This window comes from Thermobia domestica, chromosome 8, assembly GCF_964235325.1.
Source record: "Thermobia domestica chromosome 8, izTheDome1.hap1.1, whole genome shotgun sequence".
Taxonomy (NCBI): domain Eukaryota; kingdom Metazoa; phylum Arthropoda; class Insecta; order Zygentoma; family Lepismatidae; genus Thermobia; species Thermobia domestica.
Window position 1 is genome coordinate 285,339,648 of NC_137461.1, and position 17,398 is coordinate 285,357,045.

Here is a 17,398-nt window from a genome sequence, read left to right on the forward strand (position 1 = left end):
ATTGTGTTTTTTTCATATAACGTCTATATTAAACTTTAAGTTTTAATATCTCGAGTTTCGGAGGTCGGAATGTCAAAACGCCTTCAGATTCGTGTTCCTCGTGATCTAGTTTATAAAATATATAAAAATCAGGGGAGGTCCAATTTGCTTCCCTGCATCCTACTTTTCAAATGAAACAGTTTTCCAGAGTGTACATTTTGCTTCAAACTGAGTTCTGCCCTGGCTAAGAAACGTAAATTCGCTTCTATAAGAGTCTTTCAAGTTACACTTGAAATTGTCGTTCGGCATTCTTGTAGCTTGTGAAGGTATGAATAATTCAAGTATGTTTGTTACAACATCTACAAACGAATACTCATTCGTATAGAACCTCCAATACATTACATAGAAAACACATGAACTATACAAAGAAAACCATTGTGCATTAGAGCAGATCTCTTATTAGCAAATGATTCTGCACACGCGCACTGCTCAGATAACCCAGAGCTTGAGCCTGAGCGCGAGTCCAAATTTAACTCAATCGCGATTGAGATTGTCAAAGGTGTAGCGGTTTACGTTGAATATACCATACCAACACTTTATCAACTAAGTCCTCGTAGATTTTTCTCCAATCCCAAAAAGCGGGTGGTTTTTCGTGATTAAGATATATTTAAGCGGGGGACGAATATATAACCTGAAAATCGGGTGGTACCCGCTAAAATAGGGTAATAAGCCAACACTCAATAGAAATAAGGTATATCCCTATTTAAGATCATTACACATGCAACTCATGAAATCCAATTTGAAATATCATCCACTTAGACTGACATCTTTTATATTATTATTACTCTTTCCCCATATTTTTAAAAATAGTACTGCCACTCTTTCTTTTGTTAACAAAAAAGGCACCACCTCCCTTTCTTAATATAAAGAAAGAGAAAAGAAAGAAAGAAAATCTCTATCGCAATACACAATTTTATTGTTGATTTGTTGCCACTCCGATAAATGTGAATGTTGTGGTTTTGCATGTGTCGACTGGCTTCTTATCGCAAGTCCCAGACACCTGCAATAGTTTATACTAGACGGAAACACCGATCATATTTTATTCTGTATCTTTTTACTTCCCAATAACGATAGCCGTGCCTCTTTGAGAAATTGCAACTTATTTTTTTTTTTTTTTTTTTTTTATTCTGCCAATTGTAAAAGTATAGAATTTCCCTACACTTTAGGACATTTTAAGAAAAAATACCTTCTTTTCCTTCTGCAAATTTTGATCATTTTTCCCTAAGCCGCCGAGGGAAATTTCCCTCCATCTGGCAACTGAGAGCCGGTGTGGGAAAAGATTCTTTGCTGTTTTCTCGTCGTTACTTGATATTAGTGCTGTAGAATTTTTGACATTTGCAGTTTTCAAAACCGAAACCGCAAAAGCGATTTTCAAAACCGAAACCGCAAAAGCGGTTTTCAAAACCGAAACCGCAAAAGCGGTTTTCAAAACCGACATTTCGGTTTTATGAAATTTCACTTTTTTCAAAAACCGGTTTTCGGTTTTTTCAAAAACCGATTTCGACAGCACTAGTACATATTGATATGTAATAAGTAACTAGTTTGGAAACACTGCAATAGGAACAAGTGAATCAGGAGTCACTGGTTAGAATTCCAGGCGACTTAACTCCAAACCAAAGCCCCCTTTCCTAGAGCATCAAAACATAGGACGAAACAAATCTCTCGCTTCCGAGCCACCTTCGATCGTGGCACAAAACGCTAGTTATTTCTCCGTACTTTCCTCCTGCTCTCCAACTAACGGGCATGCGCACAAACCACTTTTAGAACAGTCGGAAGAGCACGGGAGAACTTTGGCACGAACAGATTAGAGATAGGGCTATGTACTGCTAACGTGCGAGTAATTCTGAGTGCATTCAATCACTGAGCGCGAATCAAAACAGCTTCTCGTGAGCAATGATGACGCTGCAAGTAAAGTATTGTGCATAAAATTAAAAAGTTTGTTATTTAGTAACATGCATTAGTATTATTTTTTGTATTATTTGTGGTAGTGCCACGGCACATTGGCTCCCCTTCAGCGGCCGCCGCTGAAGGTAAGTATTTAAATACGTAATATTATTAAGCTATTAAGTGATGTGTTATTTTATTATTATTATTATTATTATTATTATTATTATAAGTAGTAGTACCATTATTGATCAATTATTAATCCATAGATTTCAAAGGTGTAGATGTTTCTCGAATAATTCATTTCTACGAATTATCATAATTTAGTATTTACAATTATTCTTGAAATGGAACCAAATACAGTGGTTTGCTTTGTATATTATTGAAGGTCGAGAACTGCACTATGACCAACGTAAAACTGAATATCTCAGTCACTCTTTAAGATAAAAAAAATGATTTTGGTACCATTGGAAAGGTCAGATTCTGCTCTATCTCGTTTATTTCAAGCTGTTTTCCTCTATCTCTAGCGGTTTCATAGATATTTGCCATGAAAGAAATACAGTGAAGCAAAAGAAATTAAATTCTAAGCAAATTGTGCGCCATATTTAAAATTGGCAGCAATATATGTAAACAGCAATGACTTGTGGTACTTAACACATCGGTTACCATTAATTTGGCACAAGACCGAAGTTTCTAGCTTCATTGATTGGAAAGTTACCCTCATTTAAAGACTGTGCTGTGAATTGTGATGGCGGCCATATTGATGACGTAATATTTCATACCCCCACTACTGATTTTTAGTAAGACTTCCATATTTTGATTCTGTAAGTGGTAAGCTTTCAGAAAAACGCTATGGCGCTTTAGATTTTCTAGGGTAAATAAATCGGCCCTAGCTCTTGGACTAAGTATATCATATCTTTATCATGCCGAAAAGCAAATTTTTCAACTAAAACACAAGTTTTCACTTCTATATATAGTAGTATAAAATTCTATTCTTCGAAATGATACAGCGTTCACTTCTGATGCATGGGGCCCTTGGTTCGATCCCAGCTCGCCCCAAATGAGCTTTGTGGTGGACAAACACCATGTGCGTGGGTTTTCTCGGAGTTCTCTCACTTTTTTCATTCCACCATTTCATTCATTTCTCATCACCAGCGTCTCCTTTAGCCTAGCCGGCTTAACCGTGGGACATAAAACTGAAAGATGTTTTTCTATTCTTCGGAATTCGCTATTTCAACGAAGCAATATAAAATAAATACTCATATAAAAAGAGTCTACATCAAATTTCACATTAAATTCAGACAAAGGCAATCTACACAAAGAAAGAGTATACAACGGATTTATCAAATCAAGAAATATTTTCAGCTTCATCTAATTATATTACTTCCATCGCTCTTAATTCACACAATCACGTGATATTTTGATTATTTAATTTAATTATTCTTTATATGCAATTTATCTTTCAGTAAGAAATGAATTTTTTGAGTTTTACGTCCCACGGTTACGCCGGCTAGGCTAAAGGAGACGGTGATGATTAGAAATGAATAAAATAGTGGAATGAAGAAAGTGGGAAGAAACGGGAGAGCTCGAGGAAACCCACGTACACGGTGTTTGTCCACCACAAAGTTCCTTTGGCGTGAGTTGGGATCGAACCAAGGATTCCAAGCACCAGAGGTGAACGCTCTACCGCTGAGCCACCGCGATCCCTATCTGCAATTTTAGCATACTTGGGTTGCAGCCTGGTGCTCTTAATAACCACTATTAATTGTGAAGAAGTGGAACGGGATCAAATGTTTTACAATGTTAAGTTTAATTCAAATTTATAATATTAACCGTTTTCTTAATTTTTCTTCTCATTTTTTATTGTAATAGGATTGATCTAATTTCAAACCTTCTTCTCCATTCAAGGTGTTATTGCGTAATTTTATTTCTATTGACTCTTTTGTTAACTCTTTACTTCAATGAGTACTTTTGCTAGTAACTGACGTATTGTCCAACACAATTTTTTCGAATGCCCGGTGACGAATGTTAGGCATGTATGTTTTAAACTATGCATTTATGTTTATCTTCTTTTTTTCTCTTTCTTCTTACCGTTCTTCTATGACTATTAGACTATGGATGCGAAGTATACCTCGTTGCATTTCCTGTTTCATGAGCTTTCCTACCAAGATGTCATTCATATCTCTGTGACAATTAGGAGTGGGGGAGACGCCAGGGTTGCCAATGTGAATGCATACAAACCAAATTATATATTTTATATAGGTGATTGCACTTCGTTTTGTTTCTCCCTTTCTATTGTAGCTACGGCTTTCATTTTCTATATGGTTGGTATTACTATGTAAGGAACTTGTATTCATTTTTTTGATCAGCGTGGAATTACTAACAGTGTTGTCAGCGGACCGGAAATTCATTTTTTTTTTTTTTTTTTTTACAAATATTTCGAATTTCTTCTTCTTCTACAAATGAGAGCTCAGGGGTACTACACATACCTCGTTGGATTTCCTGCTCTATTACCTTTCCAACAAGGTGTCGATCATGTCTCTGTGACAATTATGAGGTGCCAGGGGTAACAACGTGAATGTTTACGAACCAAAAAATTTTATAAACGGTGGTTGCACTTTGATTTTTTCGTCGCTTCCTATTGTAGCTACGGCTTTCATTTTTCTATATGGTTGGTATGACTATGTAAGGAACTCGTATTTTTTTTACCAACGTAGAATAACTTACAGTGTTGCCAGCGTGGCCGGAAATTCAAAAAATGACATTTTATTTAATAAATATTTCGAATTTCTTCTTCTTCTACGAATGGGAGCTCAGATGCACCAAACATAGCTCGTTGCATTACTTGTTCTATTAGCTTTCCAACAAGGGGTCGTTCATGTCTCTGCAATGATTAGGAGAAGCACCAGGGATGACAACGTCAAGATATGAATTCCCTGGCAGGCGTCTACAGGTTATTTTTTTTTAATTTTGACATTTTCGTGATTTGTGTAAAAAACCTGACGTGATACACAATTTTGAAGGTCATTTTCGTAATCTGCAGAAAAAATCGATTCCGATACAAATCTTCACTTGAAAACAACAAAACCTTGCATATCAGTGCACCTGAGATAATTGTGATTGCATGTCACTCTGTAGGGCACGCCTACAGCAAGTAAGTGTTCCAGTGCAGCCCTCCCACATTTTAATTTTGCCTCCCAGATAAAATGTTCTGCAGAAAACCTGATCCTAACTAACTTTATTCTTGTGCAGTGAAGTGGTAGGCGCAACTAGGTACGTATGACGATTGACAAAATATGTGTGTAGTTTGTACACGAACGAAAACAAACGTTTTCTTGAAAAGTCAGGATCTAAAAGGGCAACACTATTCAAGAAAAGAGCCTGTCAGTTGTCCCTGTGCCACCTGACAACAATAAAAATTGGTTAAGAGGAAAAAGAAAGGCTGTTTATAAAGATGGCAACAGTCTACTCATCGACACATTAACACAACTGGTCATTTATGCCCTTTAACAGTTTTCCTGTGGGTAAGAACATTTTATTTAGTTTTCAATTCCATTATATAATAAAGATTAATGAATTATTACTACGAGATGATTCACAAGGTAATGCCTCAAAGCCCACTACTTGGCCAATAGTACTTCAAACATTCTGAACTATTTATCATTACTGTACTGATGTTTGAGCTACACAATGTCACTTGTTTCACCTTCCTATCTCTTCTCGTTCCAGAGTGATCCATGGCATCCACTGATGACCGGCTGAAACAGCGGGCTGTCATTGAATTTCTGACTACGGAAAGTTGTGCGCCCAGGAATGTTCATCGCCGACGATGAGTCGTGAATACACCATTACGAACCGAAAACGAAGCGTCAGTCGATGGAATACCGCCACAATCCTCACCTCCGCCAAAAAATTCAAAGTTGTCTCGTCTGCTGGCAAAGTGTTGTTGACATTCTGCCTCATCCCACCTATAGCTCGGATCTTGCGCCCAGCGACTTTTGGCTCTTCCCTAAACTCAAGGATCACCTTACGGGCCAACGCTCCAGTTGTAACGCGGAGATGGAAGCAGCAGTTCGACAATGGTGTCGCCAGCAGGCACTACAATTCTTCACCGACGGCATGAAAAACTTTGTTTCGAGTTGGCGCAAGTATGTTGCCCATAATGGAGACTATGTTGAAAAATGATGCTACCATTTGTAGCTGACATTACAAGCTTTCCACTGATACCTGTATCAGTTCTATCTGTCAAACACAAATAAAGGTATCACCTTGGAGGCATTACTTTCTGAATCACCTTCGTACTGCTCTTATAGTGTCTGACAAACATCGTGCACAGGAATGGAAATTTTGCCGTATCTGTTGAATCTGTATTTTCCGCGCAAAATACGCCTTTGCGTTGAAAGACAATATAATAATGGGTATAATGGGTTACAGAAGAGAAATAATTCACATTCCATGTCCTTACCTCGTTCGCTATACCACCCTGGGTTCCCAATAAATTCTTTAACATCTGAAACTATTCGCTCTGCTATTCCAGAATCTAAAACAACAGAAGTGAGAGGACGCCGTTTCCGAGGATGTCCAAAGGGCCGCCAGTCTGATCCAAGGGCAGTGTACATAATGGTTTTGCCTTCTTGCTCTTTAAGAGCCAATTGCCTAGCTAAAACAAACACATGCATTACTATTTGAATTCAATATTTCTCACGTATTCAAGTTAAAACAGTAACTGAATTTATCACAATTATTCATGTTTAAAAATACATACTATGGCGCGTTAAGATTTTGTAGAGATCATAATTTACAAACTGCACTTACCACTTTACATTCTATGACTTCAATACTACTATACAGGGTGTTAATAAACTCAATGTCATAGATTTAGCAGGTGATTAATTATACCACATGAAAAATACTTCTAACAAATATGGATGGGGAAACGTCTCCCTTCAGAGTTATATGAAAGAATACAATGAATAATTTTCTTAGAAAGAAAGTAATAAGCTTACAATGGAATTTGATTTAATCTCCTTCAAAGTACTGTCCTTGGCTAGCAATGCACTTATCTCAACGTTGAATCCATGGCTGGGAGAATTTCTGGAAGGCTTCTTTTGAAAAGGCCGTTCAGCTACTCTGTTGTGGCCCTCTCAATGTAAGGAATGCTGTCAAGAAAGCTTCTTGTGTTTTACATTTTAGATAGATAGAATATGTAGTTACAGTGCAATGTGTTTTCCGTATTACGTTCAATTGCAATTCACCAAGTGATATAGCATCCGTAATCGTATCACCAGTTTGAAAACACCGGCTGTTTGTGGAAAGGAAAGAGTATGGGACGACCAACAGTGACAGAAGAACATTCTGAACGAGTGAGAGAGTCTTTCACGTGTACCCCCAAGAAATCAATTCGGAAGGCTAGTCGTGAATTAATAATACCGGTGACATCTGTGTGGATAATTTTAAGGAGAATGAGGAATTTAAGAGAACTGAAGTAGTTGTTGCAACAATTACTCCAAACACATTGATCAAGATTTGGGGAGAACTCGCCTATCGACTCGATGTGTGCCGTGGGAGAAATGCTCACATTGAACACCTAAAGCAAAAACTGTTTGAGTTGCTCTTTCACGTAATGTATTATTTATAGTTGTACGTTAAATGTAATAAATACTACAGAGCCTTAAAATCCCGATACTCAATTTGAAACACCCTGTATACAAAAACAACACAAAATGCCAGAACCAAACTTGGTGTATATGGTGGAGGGGGGTAATTTAGCCTTTCGTTTTTCCCTCGTCCAAGAAGTGGCTCTTAGACAGAAGGTTCATCCAGCCTTTGTTAAATGGGAATATCTGAAAGGTAAAGACTGCCTCACCACACCACTTTTCTCTATATGAAAGGATGACATCACGAAAGGATGGAGCCTTATTTTCAGACTGCTCGAGGGCCTCTTCCGAACGGAGTAACTTTATCAGGATTTACGCTGAAATTCTGATATTGATTCTTCTAAATTTCCATGACTCAAGACTAAGTAAATAAATTTTCTCTGACGCGCGAATACTATCATTTATGCTTAAATTTACAAGAAAGAAAGAAAAAATAACTTTTCCAATCGGCCTGCACTACCCCCATAACCATTCAATGCTCTACTTCTTATTTTTTAAATACAGCATAAGCTTACTTTCTTACTGTAAATACTGACTATGATGAGTCTAAAAGCTTACTTTCTTACTGTAAACACTTACTATGAGTCAAAAAGCTTACTTTCTTACTGTAAACACTTACTATAAGTCAAAGAGTTTACTTTCTTACTGTAAATACTTACTATGAGTCAAAAAGCTTACTTTCTTACTGCAAAAACTTACTATGTCAATAAAGCTTACTTTCTTACTGTAAATACTTAATTATGAGTCAAAATTCTTGTCTTTGGAATACAATTAAACATTAGTACCAAACTATAATTACATATTAACCATATCTTTACTATCTTAGCATTTTGTATACGCTCATAAGCGTCAACAAGTAAACATGCATCATAACGTCAATAAAATATAGCAATTTCCCTGACTTTCGAAATATTTTAAATCATTTCCTGACTTTCAAAGCCAGTGCGAACGCTGTTTACCTTTACAGAAGATGTCAACACCACTTTCACTAGAAACACAAACATTCGAATCATTTTGTATGATAAGAAATTACCTTTAAATATGGACCAAGGTAACTTAAGCTAAACTTGGGACATCAAGGATAGAAAGGGGGCCGCGGTGGCTCAGTGGTAGAGCGTTCACCTCTGGTGCTAGGGGTCTCGGGTTTAAACCCTGCTCCCGCCAAGTGAACTTTGTGGTGGACAAACACCGTGTGCGTGGGTTTTCTCGGGGTTCTCCCGTTTCCTCCCACTTTCTTCATTCCACCATTTCATTCATTACTCATTATCACCGTCTCCTTTAGCCTAACCGGCATAACCGTGGGACGTAAAACTCAAAATTTCATTTCATTTTTTCAAGGATAGAAACTTCAGGGACAGAAGATTCTAACTTCTACATACGTATTACAAAGTTTTCTCTTTAATATGTTACTCCAACTATGTAGTTCTTACGTGAAAAAAAGTTTCTTGGCATTTTCTGTGAATCTTTCATATGTTTTGGGTGCATGACCGAGTTAACATCTAATGTTGAATTCGCACAAGGCTAAGTGGTATGTGTGATTTGTAAATTATCAATATTCACCATTGATTTAGATTATCTAATATTAAATATACAGGGTGGTTCAAAACAATACAGACAAGTTTGGGAGATGATTCCTGACACCAAGATAAGACAGTAAATATAGACCAATCTGGGTGCAGAAATCCATCAATTCGGAGTTATAGGCTGTAGGGATGGCCACAAAGTTCCGGTTCCGGCGGAACCGGTTTCAGAACCGGTTCTGGACCTGGATCCGAAAACCCGGTTCCAGAACCGGATCTCAGGAACCGGTTCCAGATCTGGATCCGAAAACCCGGTTCTAGAACCGGTTCCAGATCTGGATCTGAAAACCCGGTTACAGAACCGGATCTTTGGAACCGGTTCCAGACCTGGATCCGAAAGCCCCCAAAGACCCGTCAAAGAGGCATTAAGTTCACCTTCAAAAATAATGCAAAGAGGACCATGCGCTTGTGCCTTCCCCGCCCAGACCCGCTTGTGGCCCCAGAAAAAAAATTTTGGTCCACCAGTGGGTGTTTAGCCAAATGAGTTGGCCAGTTTGCCTGTTTAGCCAATGATTTTTGCCAGTTACCCAGTTTATTTAGCCAAATGAGACCGCCGCCTGGGCGCCTGCCTGTCGCTTCCACCATTTCATCTAGCATACTGTTCACAGCTTGCCAGCAGCTCGGGTTTAGCGTAGGGATGGTCACAAAGTTTCGGTTCCAGACTTGGATCCGAAGAACCGGTTCCGGAACCGGATCTTCTAGAACCGGATCCGTTCAGACCCGAAAACCGGTTCCACCAGGAACCGGTTCTGGCCATCCCTAATAGGCTGCCGATAACATATGAATGAAAAAAAAAATGAACTTTAGAAGTCTACTATGGACTACTGGTCCAATACTATGGAATCTACCGTACTCGGGTCAAGACTTCACTTACGAACTAATATGTGCACTATCCAAAAATACACGTTTCAGAATCTTGCGGTACTCACGAAACAATTTTTATAGAGGGAGTTTGGCTACGGGCATATAATTGGAAGTACTCACCAACTATATAAAAATTCTTGCGGAAGTACCGCAGGATTCTGGAACATCGATATTTCTATAGCGCACATACTAGTTTCTCAACGAAGTCTTGACCCGAGTACGGTAGGTCCCATTGTATTAGATCTATGAACCTTTGAAATGCATTCTTTCATGTTTCTGGCAGCCTATAACTCCGAAATGACGGATTTCTGCACCCAGGTTGGTCTATACTTTTTCTCTTGGTGGCAGGAATCACCTCCTAAACGTTGTCGGTGTTGTTTTGAAACACCATATGTATATACATCTGATTATATTATGCTGTCACGTCTAGAAGTTGTGTTATAAATCTCTTTTATTTTTTTTTTTTTTAAACAAGTTCATTTTGAGTAAAGCCACATGCCACATATAAATAATTACAATATTTGGACGAGGAAGTGTTGTTTCTCATAGAAAAAAATCTTATTTGATCACCCTCTGATAAATAAATTAAATGTACTGCAATAAGTTACTACATAATTATTAAACTCCATGCAAAATTCTAATTACTTACAGTTTTAATAAAATAAGTTGTGTTTTGAACCTATCAAACCATATACTGAATTCACATCCACCAAGCGAAAGTAGAGATTACCACGAGATGCCTTCTCTACTGGCGTTCCTCCTCTCCCGGCACTTAGTCTATGAGACGGAGAAGCTGAAGGTTTTTCATGAACAACAAAGCAGAGCAGCAGAAGCTATTTTCCGCACTACAGTTTGCCAAGTATACAGCACTGAATAAATGTTCCAGTGATAAAATTTTCGAACATGGTGCCATTTTATTCAGATGAGGATGATTGCCACTACCTTAATGAAATTCTTCCTCGCCACTGGATTGATCACAGCGTAGTTCACGGCTCTCCTGGTGGCCTCTACGTCACCTAGCCTAACGCACTGCAATTTTATTTTCTCTTTGGACATATTAAGAATGCTTTATATATTAAAGGACGAAACAACGGGATTTTTTACAGACCAAATCCTCTGTAAGTGAGTAAGTAGAGAGCACTGACTTCAAGAGTGAGAGAGCTTATAGCTCTTCTGGGAAGCGAAGTGGATAGCGTAGTGGTTAACGAATCGACACGGTACGTCGAGGATCTCGGCTTCGAGTACCGGTCGTCACCCACTTTTTCACTCTGTGTAATATTGTGAATGCTGTTCAAGTACCACCGTACTCGAGATGAGCTTAAAACTCACATCACTATTGACCAGGAGTTGGTGACATAACAGTCAATATGGTAGAATTAGTACAATATAAACTCAAAATATCATATTCACGTCACTAAAAGAAGTTACATAAAACAGTCGTAAGTGAATAGCATTAATTACAAAAACTCTTTTCATTTTTCTTAAAAAAAAATAATAATTCTTAGCTGTTACTCAGTTTTTTACATTTTATACATCTAAACATTTAAAAACCAATGATTACTTTTAAACACTGACAACGGTACATTAACGGAAGGAGGAAACAACTGATTTAAACTTATTTTTACAAACCTGATCCTCTGTTGGTGCGAATTCAACAACACAAAGACTGGAAAAGTAAATGACTGGATTGGGATTCGAACCCAGCATCTTCGGCGTACCGTGCCGATGCGTTAATCACCACGCTACCCAGTCCGCCTCCCACAACAGACACACACTTTTCCACTCCTGAAGTCGGTGCTTTCCACTCAGAGTGTGTAGCTGTTCTGGGAGGCGGACTGGGTAGCGTGGTGATTAACGCATCAGCATGGTATGCCAGAGATCCCGGATTCGAGTCACGGTCCAATCATTCATTTTTTCACTCTTTTTGTGTGTTACAACAGTAGTCACGACAGTTACTTCAAAAGTCTTAAATATTTCACATGTGCGAACTGCAGGATAATGCAGTCAGCACAACTGTCGCATCATTTCTGAAGCAGGATCTGAATCTAAAATATTGTGTTTAGGTTTGTGCCTAGGTCTTCCTAATGGTCTTGTTCCGATTGGGTTTCCAGCTAAAATTTTGAAAACATTTCTACTTTCTTCCATCCTGCTTACATAACCTGAGCACCTGTGCCTCCTAGACTTAAAGATCATAAAAAAAAAAGCTTGGTAAATGGTATAAATTATACATTTCTTCGTTATGAAGTATCAGCATTCCCCAATCTCGTTCCTCTTGAGTCCAGATATTCGCCTAAGGATTTTATAGTCAAAAACTTTCACTCTGCGTTTTTCCCTCGAGTTAAGAGACCATGTTTCGCAACCATACAGCACAACTATGATTTTATATGACATATTTTGAGTTTCAAATTCTTCGGCAGAATTCGCGAAGACAAAAGAGTATGAACTGAATAATAACATAAATTTTTTTGCTTTCAATCGACATTTAATTTCTTCGTGGAAATGTCTTTGGTCTATTAATGTTGATCCTAGATATTTGAAGTTGCTCATTGTGTTGAATGTATTATCTGATGTTTGCACGGCACGATCAAGGCAAACTTCTATGTATCTCTTCTGCCAACATCTGTTGATTTTCCCCAGTGGCCACCCATTGAAAAATGAAATGAAATCTTCAAGTTTTACGTCTCACGCATATGCCGGCTAGGCTAACGGAGACGATGATGGTAAGAAATTAAGAAAATTGTGTAATGAAGAAAGTGGAAGGAGATAGGAGAACCCCGAGAAAACCCAAGCACACGGTGTTGGCCACCCACTGACGAGTCCCCAAAACCGAAGCACGCGGTGTTACCCCCCCCCTCCCATTGACGAGTCCCCATATAAGATTATTATTACTATTGTATAAAGAAAACTTAATGTGTGCAAAATTTTCGGCATAATCCAGATACATACATTTTGTGTCTAATATTTAAGATTGATATCAACTGATAGAAATTGTTTTTATTTTCTATAGCTATTTAGTAGAATGGACTTACCTTCCTCAAGTATATTGAAGTACAGTTCCTTATTTTTTCCAAACGCTGTTAGCGTTACAGTTTCCCACGGTACTCCAGTGCTAAGATCAAGGGTATGTTGTTCTCTCGACCTTTCAACTCTGATCCACGAGCCACGGTAACTAATAAAACACATTCATTCACAAATTAATATGTAATGCAGGCGTTTACGTCTTAATACATAAGAATTACTTAACCATCTACTATACTCTAAATTATCTATTAAACTAGTTGAACCTTCGCTCTCTACACAGCGCATCATTCACGTATGAGCATGAATCTCCTTATCATTCCTCACAACATATGTACTGTCCCTTTACATACACAAGTGTCTTGATAAAAATCGGCAAGCGTATCATAAAGCGGGGATTTTTTTCAATATCTCGCACGGTTTGCAAGATTTGAGCCTACTTCCGGTTGGAGTTTCTAATTCATGTACGATCGATGTTTTCTTTCTTCTTGCATGCAGTATGTAATAAGCAAATATATTACACATACAATTAATTATAATGTCAGTGATATATGGTATTCATTGGACAAAACACTCAAAAAAAAAAAAAAAAAAAAAAAAAAATTCATCAGACTGGAGAAATGGTTACTCTACGTTTTTCATTATCATTTGGCCATGAAACAAATGCCTGAGAGATATACTATCCCCGTATACAACGTTGTGGTGTTGGAATGTATAATTCGTAGGATATGATGCTTTACTTTTTAAAAATTTCAACACTTCCAGTGTATCCCTAAAAAAATGCAATAAAAAATAACGGCCATGTTTCTTAACTATTCAATTAGAACTGAACAATCTACACAAAATTTTCAATCGATCAGTGAAAACGGCATCTTTCTAGAGCTTGTGGTTTCCGAAATGTCATTGTTAAAAGAACTGACCACAAATATAAACGTCCACAAGCATATAAACTTAGCATTTTAATATATAGATCATCAAAACTTTCGTGCTTTGGAACTGCTATTAACAGTTATGAGCTTAAGAAAGTTAATGAGTATGTTTCCATGACAATTAAATGTTTTTTTTTTTTTTTTAGCACTAAGGGTATATGAGAACGAACATTCTACTAAAATGAAATCCATGAGCCACATCAGGATCAAACCCTAGACCACGTGCACTAACAATGTGGAACAACTTTAGAATTTCATTGGTAATAACTGAATTGTCAAAAGAATTTGGAAAACAATTGAGGGGATCTACGTGAAAAGGGCACATAAGCTTATGTGTCCTTTTTACCCAGATTGCATATTCTTGATCTCCTAAAAGTTCAGTGGTACCAGTTTCATGTCAATACCTCAAAAAATGAGGCTGGTACACCTGTTTGAAGTTGATGTCATATGCTTTCTGATGCCACAGATGGGCAAAATAGAAATTTTCTGATGACTAAGTTTACTCTTTCGTTTGTAAGAGTTTATGTGCTTCAACTTTATCCGGTCAGAGGGCTTAGTTTTTCTCAGTGTGATGGCACTTTGGTCTGATGAGGAAGAAAATTTTACAAAAGGAGATGATTAGTAATTCAAAGCCCTGTCTCACTGCATTGGTATTGTGGAGGGAAAATCCATCACCTTTTGAAGTTTCTTTTTTGATAAAAACCTGTCTGAAAAATGAAGGTTCCCTTTACTTTAATGAAATATGTAATCAAATCATTACACAATGCAATGCATAAGTTGCTGTGTCCTAAAACTTATCTTGGACATTATAATGTGTTTACTCATTGGCGACCTATTCAGGAGATTGGAGATTTTCACAACGTTAAAACTAAAAGCTGTCCTTATCCCGAAGTGAATCAATTAAAAGTCAATTGTGTTATCATTTTTAATAGCAGGGCGATATTGACTTTATCGAACATATGATTTCACAATCTCCATAAGTTTCAGTTTCAATACATTTTTAGAAATAAAGAACTTCAATATGGCTTTCAATTATCCACTTTGTACTACACAAGTGTTCTGCATAAAAAGGGCACATAAACATACCACGCATTTGTATGTATTGCTCATTAATATACAGATGCAATACAAAAATGAAAATGAAATCTTTAAGTTTTACGTCCCACGCTTATGCCGGTTAGGCTAAAGGAGACGGTGATGATGAGAGATGAGTGAAATGGTGGAATGAAGAAAGTGGGAGGAAACGGGAGAACCCCGAGAAAACCCACGAGCACGGTGTTTGTCCACCACAAAGTTCACTTGGCGGGGGCTGGGATCGAACCCGGGACCCCAAGCACCAGAGGTGAACGCTCTACCACTGAGCCACCGCGCCCCCCACAGATGCAATACAGTGCTATCGGGAAATTACATTTTGCAAAGGAAGTGTCTCCTATGCGGTTGGCGGTTCTCTCAAGTTTCTTGATCAAAATGTATGTAATTTGAAGTGGTAGTATGTGTTGACTTTGGTTTAGTATATCACCTATCACATTTCCCTAGTTGCAACAGAAAATAAAATAAAAGAAAAGAAAATAACAAATTTTAACGGGATTGCATGATGGCATATCCTCTCTAACATCGGCTATTTCAAATAAAACGTACAATACTAATAAATCACAAACGATTGGAGGAGAACGGAAAATATGAGAGCGCGCATTTTCGGGGCGAGGGGCCATACCAAATTTGCCGGCTAAATACACTGATCATTCTTGACTCATTTTAATCTCAAGTACACAAGTTTATGGAAAAAGTCGAGAAAAATATAGCTAATATTATATCAAAACCGAATAGGTTTATGCCAGTTGTCAAGGAACCCAAAAAATCGCGGGAGAAGGGATGGGGTAATACTATTTTACTCTGCTGAGTGAAAAATGAAATGAAATGAAATCTTTGAGTTTTACGTCCCACGTTTATGCCGGTTAGGCTAAAGGAGACGGTGATGATGAGTAATGAATGAAATGGTGGAATGAAGAAAGTGGGAGGAAACGGGAGAACCCCGAGAAAACCCACGCACACGGTGTTTGTCCACCACAAAGTTCACTTGGCGGGGGCTGGGACCGAACCTGGGACCCCAAGCACCAGAGGTGAACACTCTACCACTGAGCCACCGCGGCTGAGTGCTGAGTGAATGATTCAAAAACCTTACAGGAAATGTGCGGCATATTACACCAAAACTGAACAGCTGTAACGGGAATGATCATAAAACTTTTTTTATTTTTTTTAAATGGCGGAAGGAGGATTTGTATCCTGTATTCATCTCACATGAGCGACTGAATTCACCGTTCATTCGTGACTGACTTTATTCCAGTCGCTGGAGATTGCGGAAAAATGTTTAAGAAAATGTACATTATATTGTATCAAAACCAAATTAATTTTAGAAAATCGGGTGCGGAGAGGGCTACCAGGATAAATCCACTACTTTACTTTTTTTTTTTAAATTGATTTTAACTTCCTGCAGAAGTAACGATCGGAACCCTTAAAAAAAATTAAAAAAAAAAAAAAAAAACATATTACGGCAAAATTGAACTTTTTTTTTTTAACGAAAAATTATCGTGGAACATATTTTTCAAATATACATTACATTTTGTCTAAATCGAAAATTTTTTACGTGGTTTATAACAGAAAATTGTCTTACATGTGCAGTCAGCGACAAAAGTTCTTTCCGTAAAGAACGATGAAATTAGCTTTGTAAATAATTTCAGAATGGAAGGACAATTTGAGTATAGCTTTCAGTAAATTAAAAAGGATGTAATTTTCTGTACGTTCCAGCCATATCACCGTTATTTCCAAAATAAATTTTACGAACCGGTAAGAACTTTTGTCGCTGACTGTACATGTGTAAATTAACAATATGGGGTGGATTTTAACCCCGCCCCCTCATATACTTGATTGATTGCAACCTCAAATAATAGGGTTATTTCTGCAAATGGAAAAAAGAGCACACATTAAGTTCCATCGAAATCGGATACGTTTTATAACAATTATCGCGGAACAAATGGACGGAGAGTGGGACAGACATACAAACGCCAAGCGAGCCAAAGAGCAGAAGGTTCGCTAATGCTGGCAAGAAAATTATTTTGCTAGGGATTAGATACCAACATTCTTATTTTTGTGATACTCAGTATATTTCTACAAAAATAATGAAATACTTACAATGATATGTGGAAATCAGAATAATTTTATGATAATGGAATAGGATATATGATACATGAACTGCTTCGTTGAATACGAAAATGGCTACTTGTGAACTGATCTCTCTCTTTATATATAAATGAAAGTTTTATCTTTGTGACTTAATAACTCTTGAACAAACTGACCGATCTCGATCAAATTTTCAACATAAGTTCGGGTCTAGGGTGGTTTTTATCATGTTACTTTGACGGTACAATTT

At 37.6% G+C, this 17,398-nt stretch overlaps 1 protein-coding gene across 5 annotated transcripts in view; it reads right to left on the reverse strand.

Annotated features, from left to right (window-relative positions):
• Positions 1–17,398, reverse strand: part of Bcs1 (mitochondrial chaperone BCS1) — a 44,481-nt gene that overhangs the window by 16,410 nt on the left and 10,673 nt on the right. For all 5 annotated transcript variants that reach the window (XM_081769898.1, XM_081769893.1, XM_081769896.1 and 2 more), the window contains exons 3-4: positions 13,054–13,193; positions 6,389–6,583 (exon numbers count right to left, since the gene is read on the reverse strand). In XM_081769898.1, the coding sequence (XP_081626024.1) occupies positions 6,389–6,583; positions 13,054–13,193 (335 nt within the window). The remainder of the gene's footprint in view (positions 1–6,388; positions 6,584–13,053; positions 13,194–17,398) is intronic.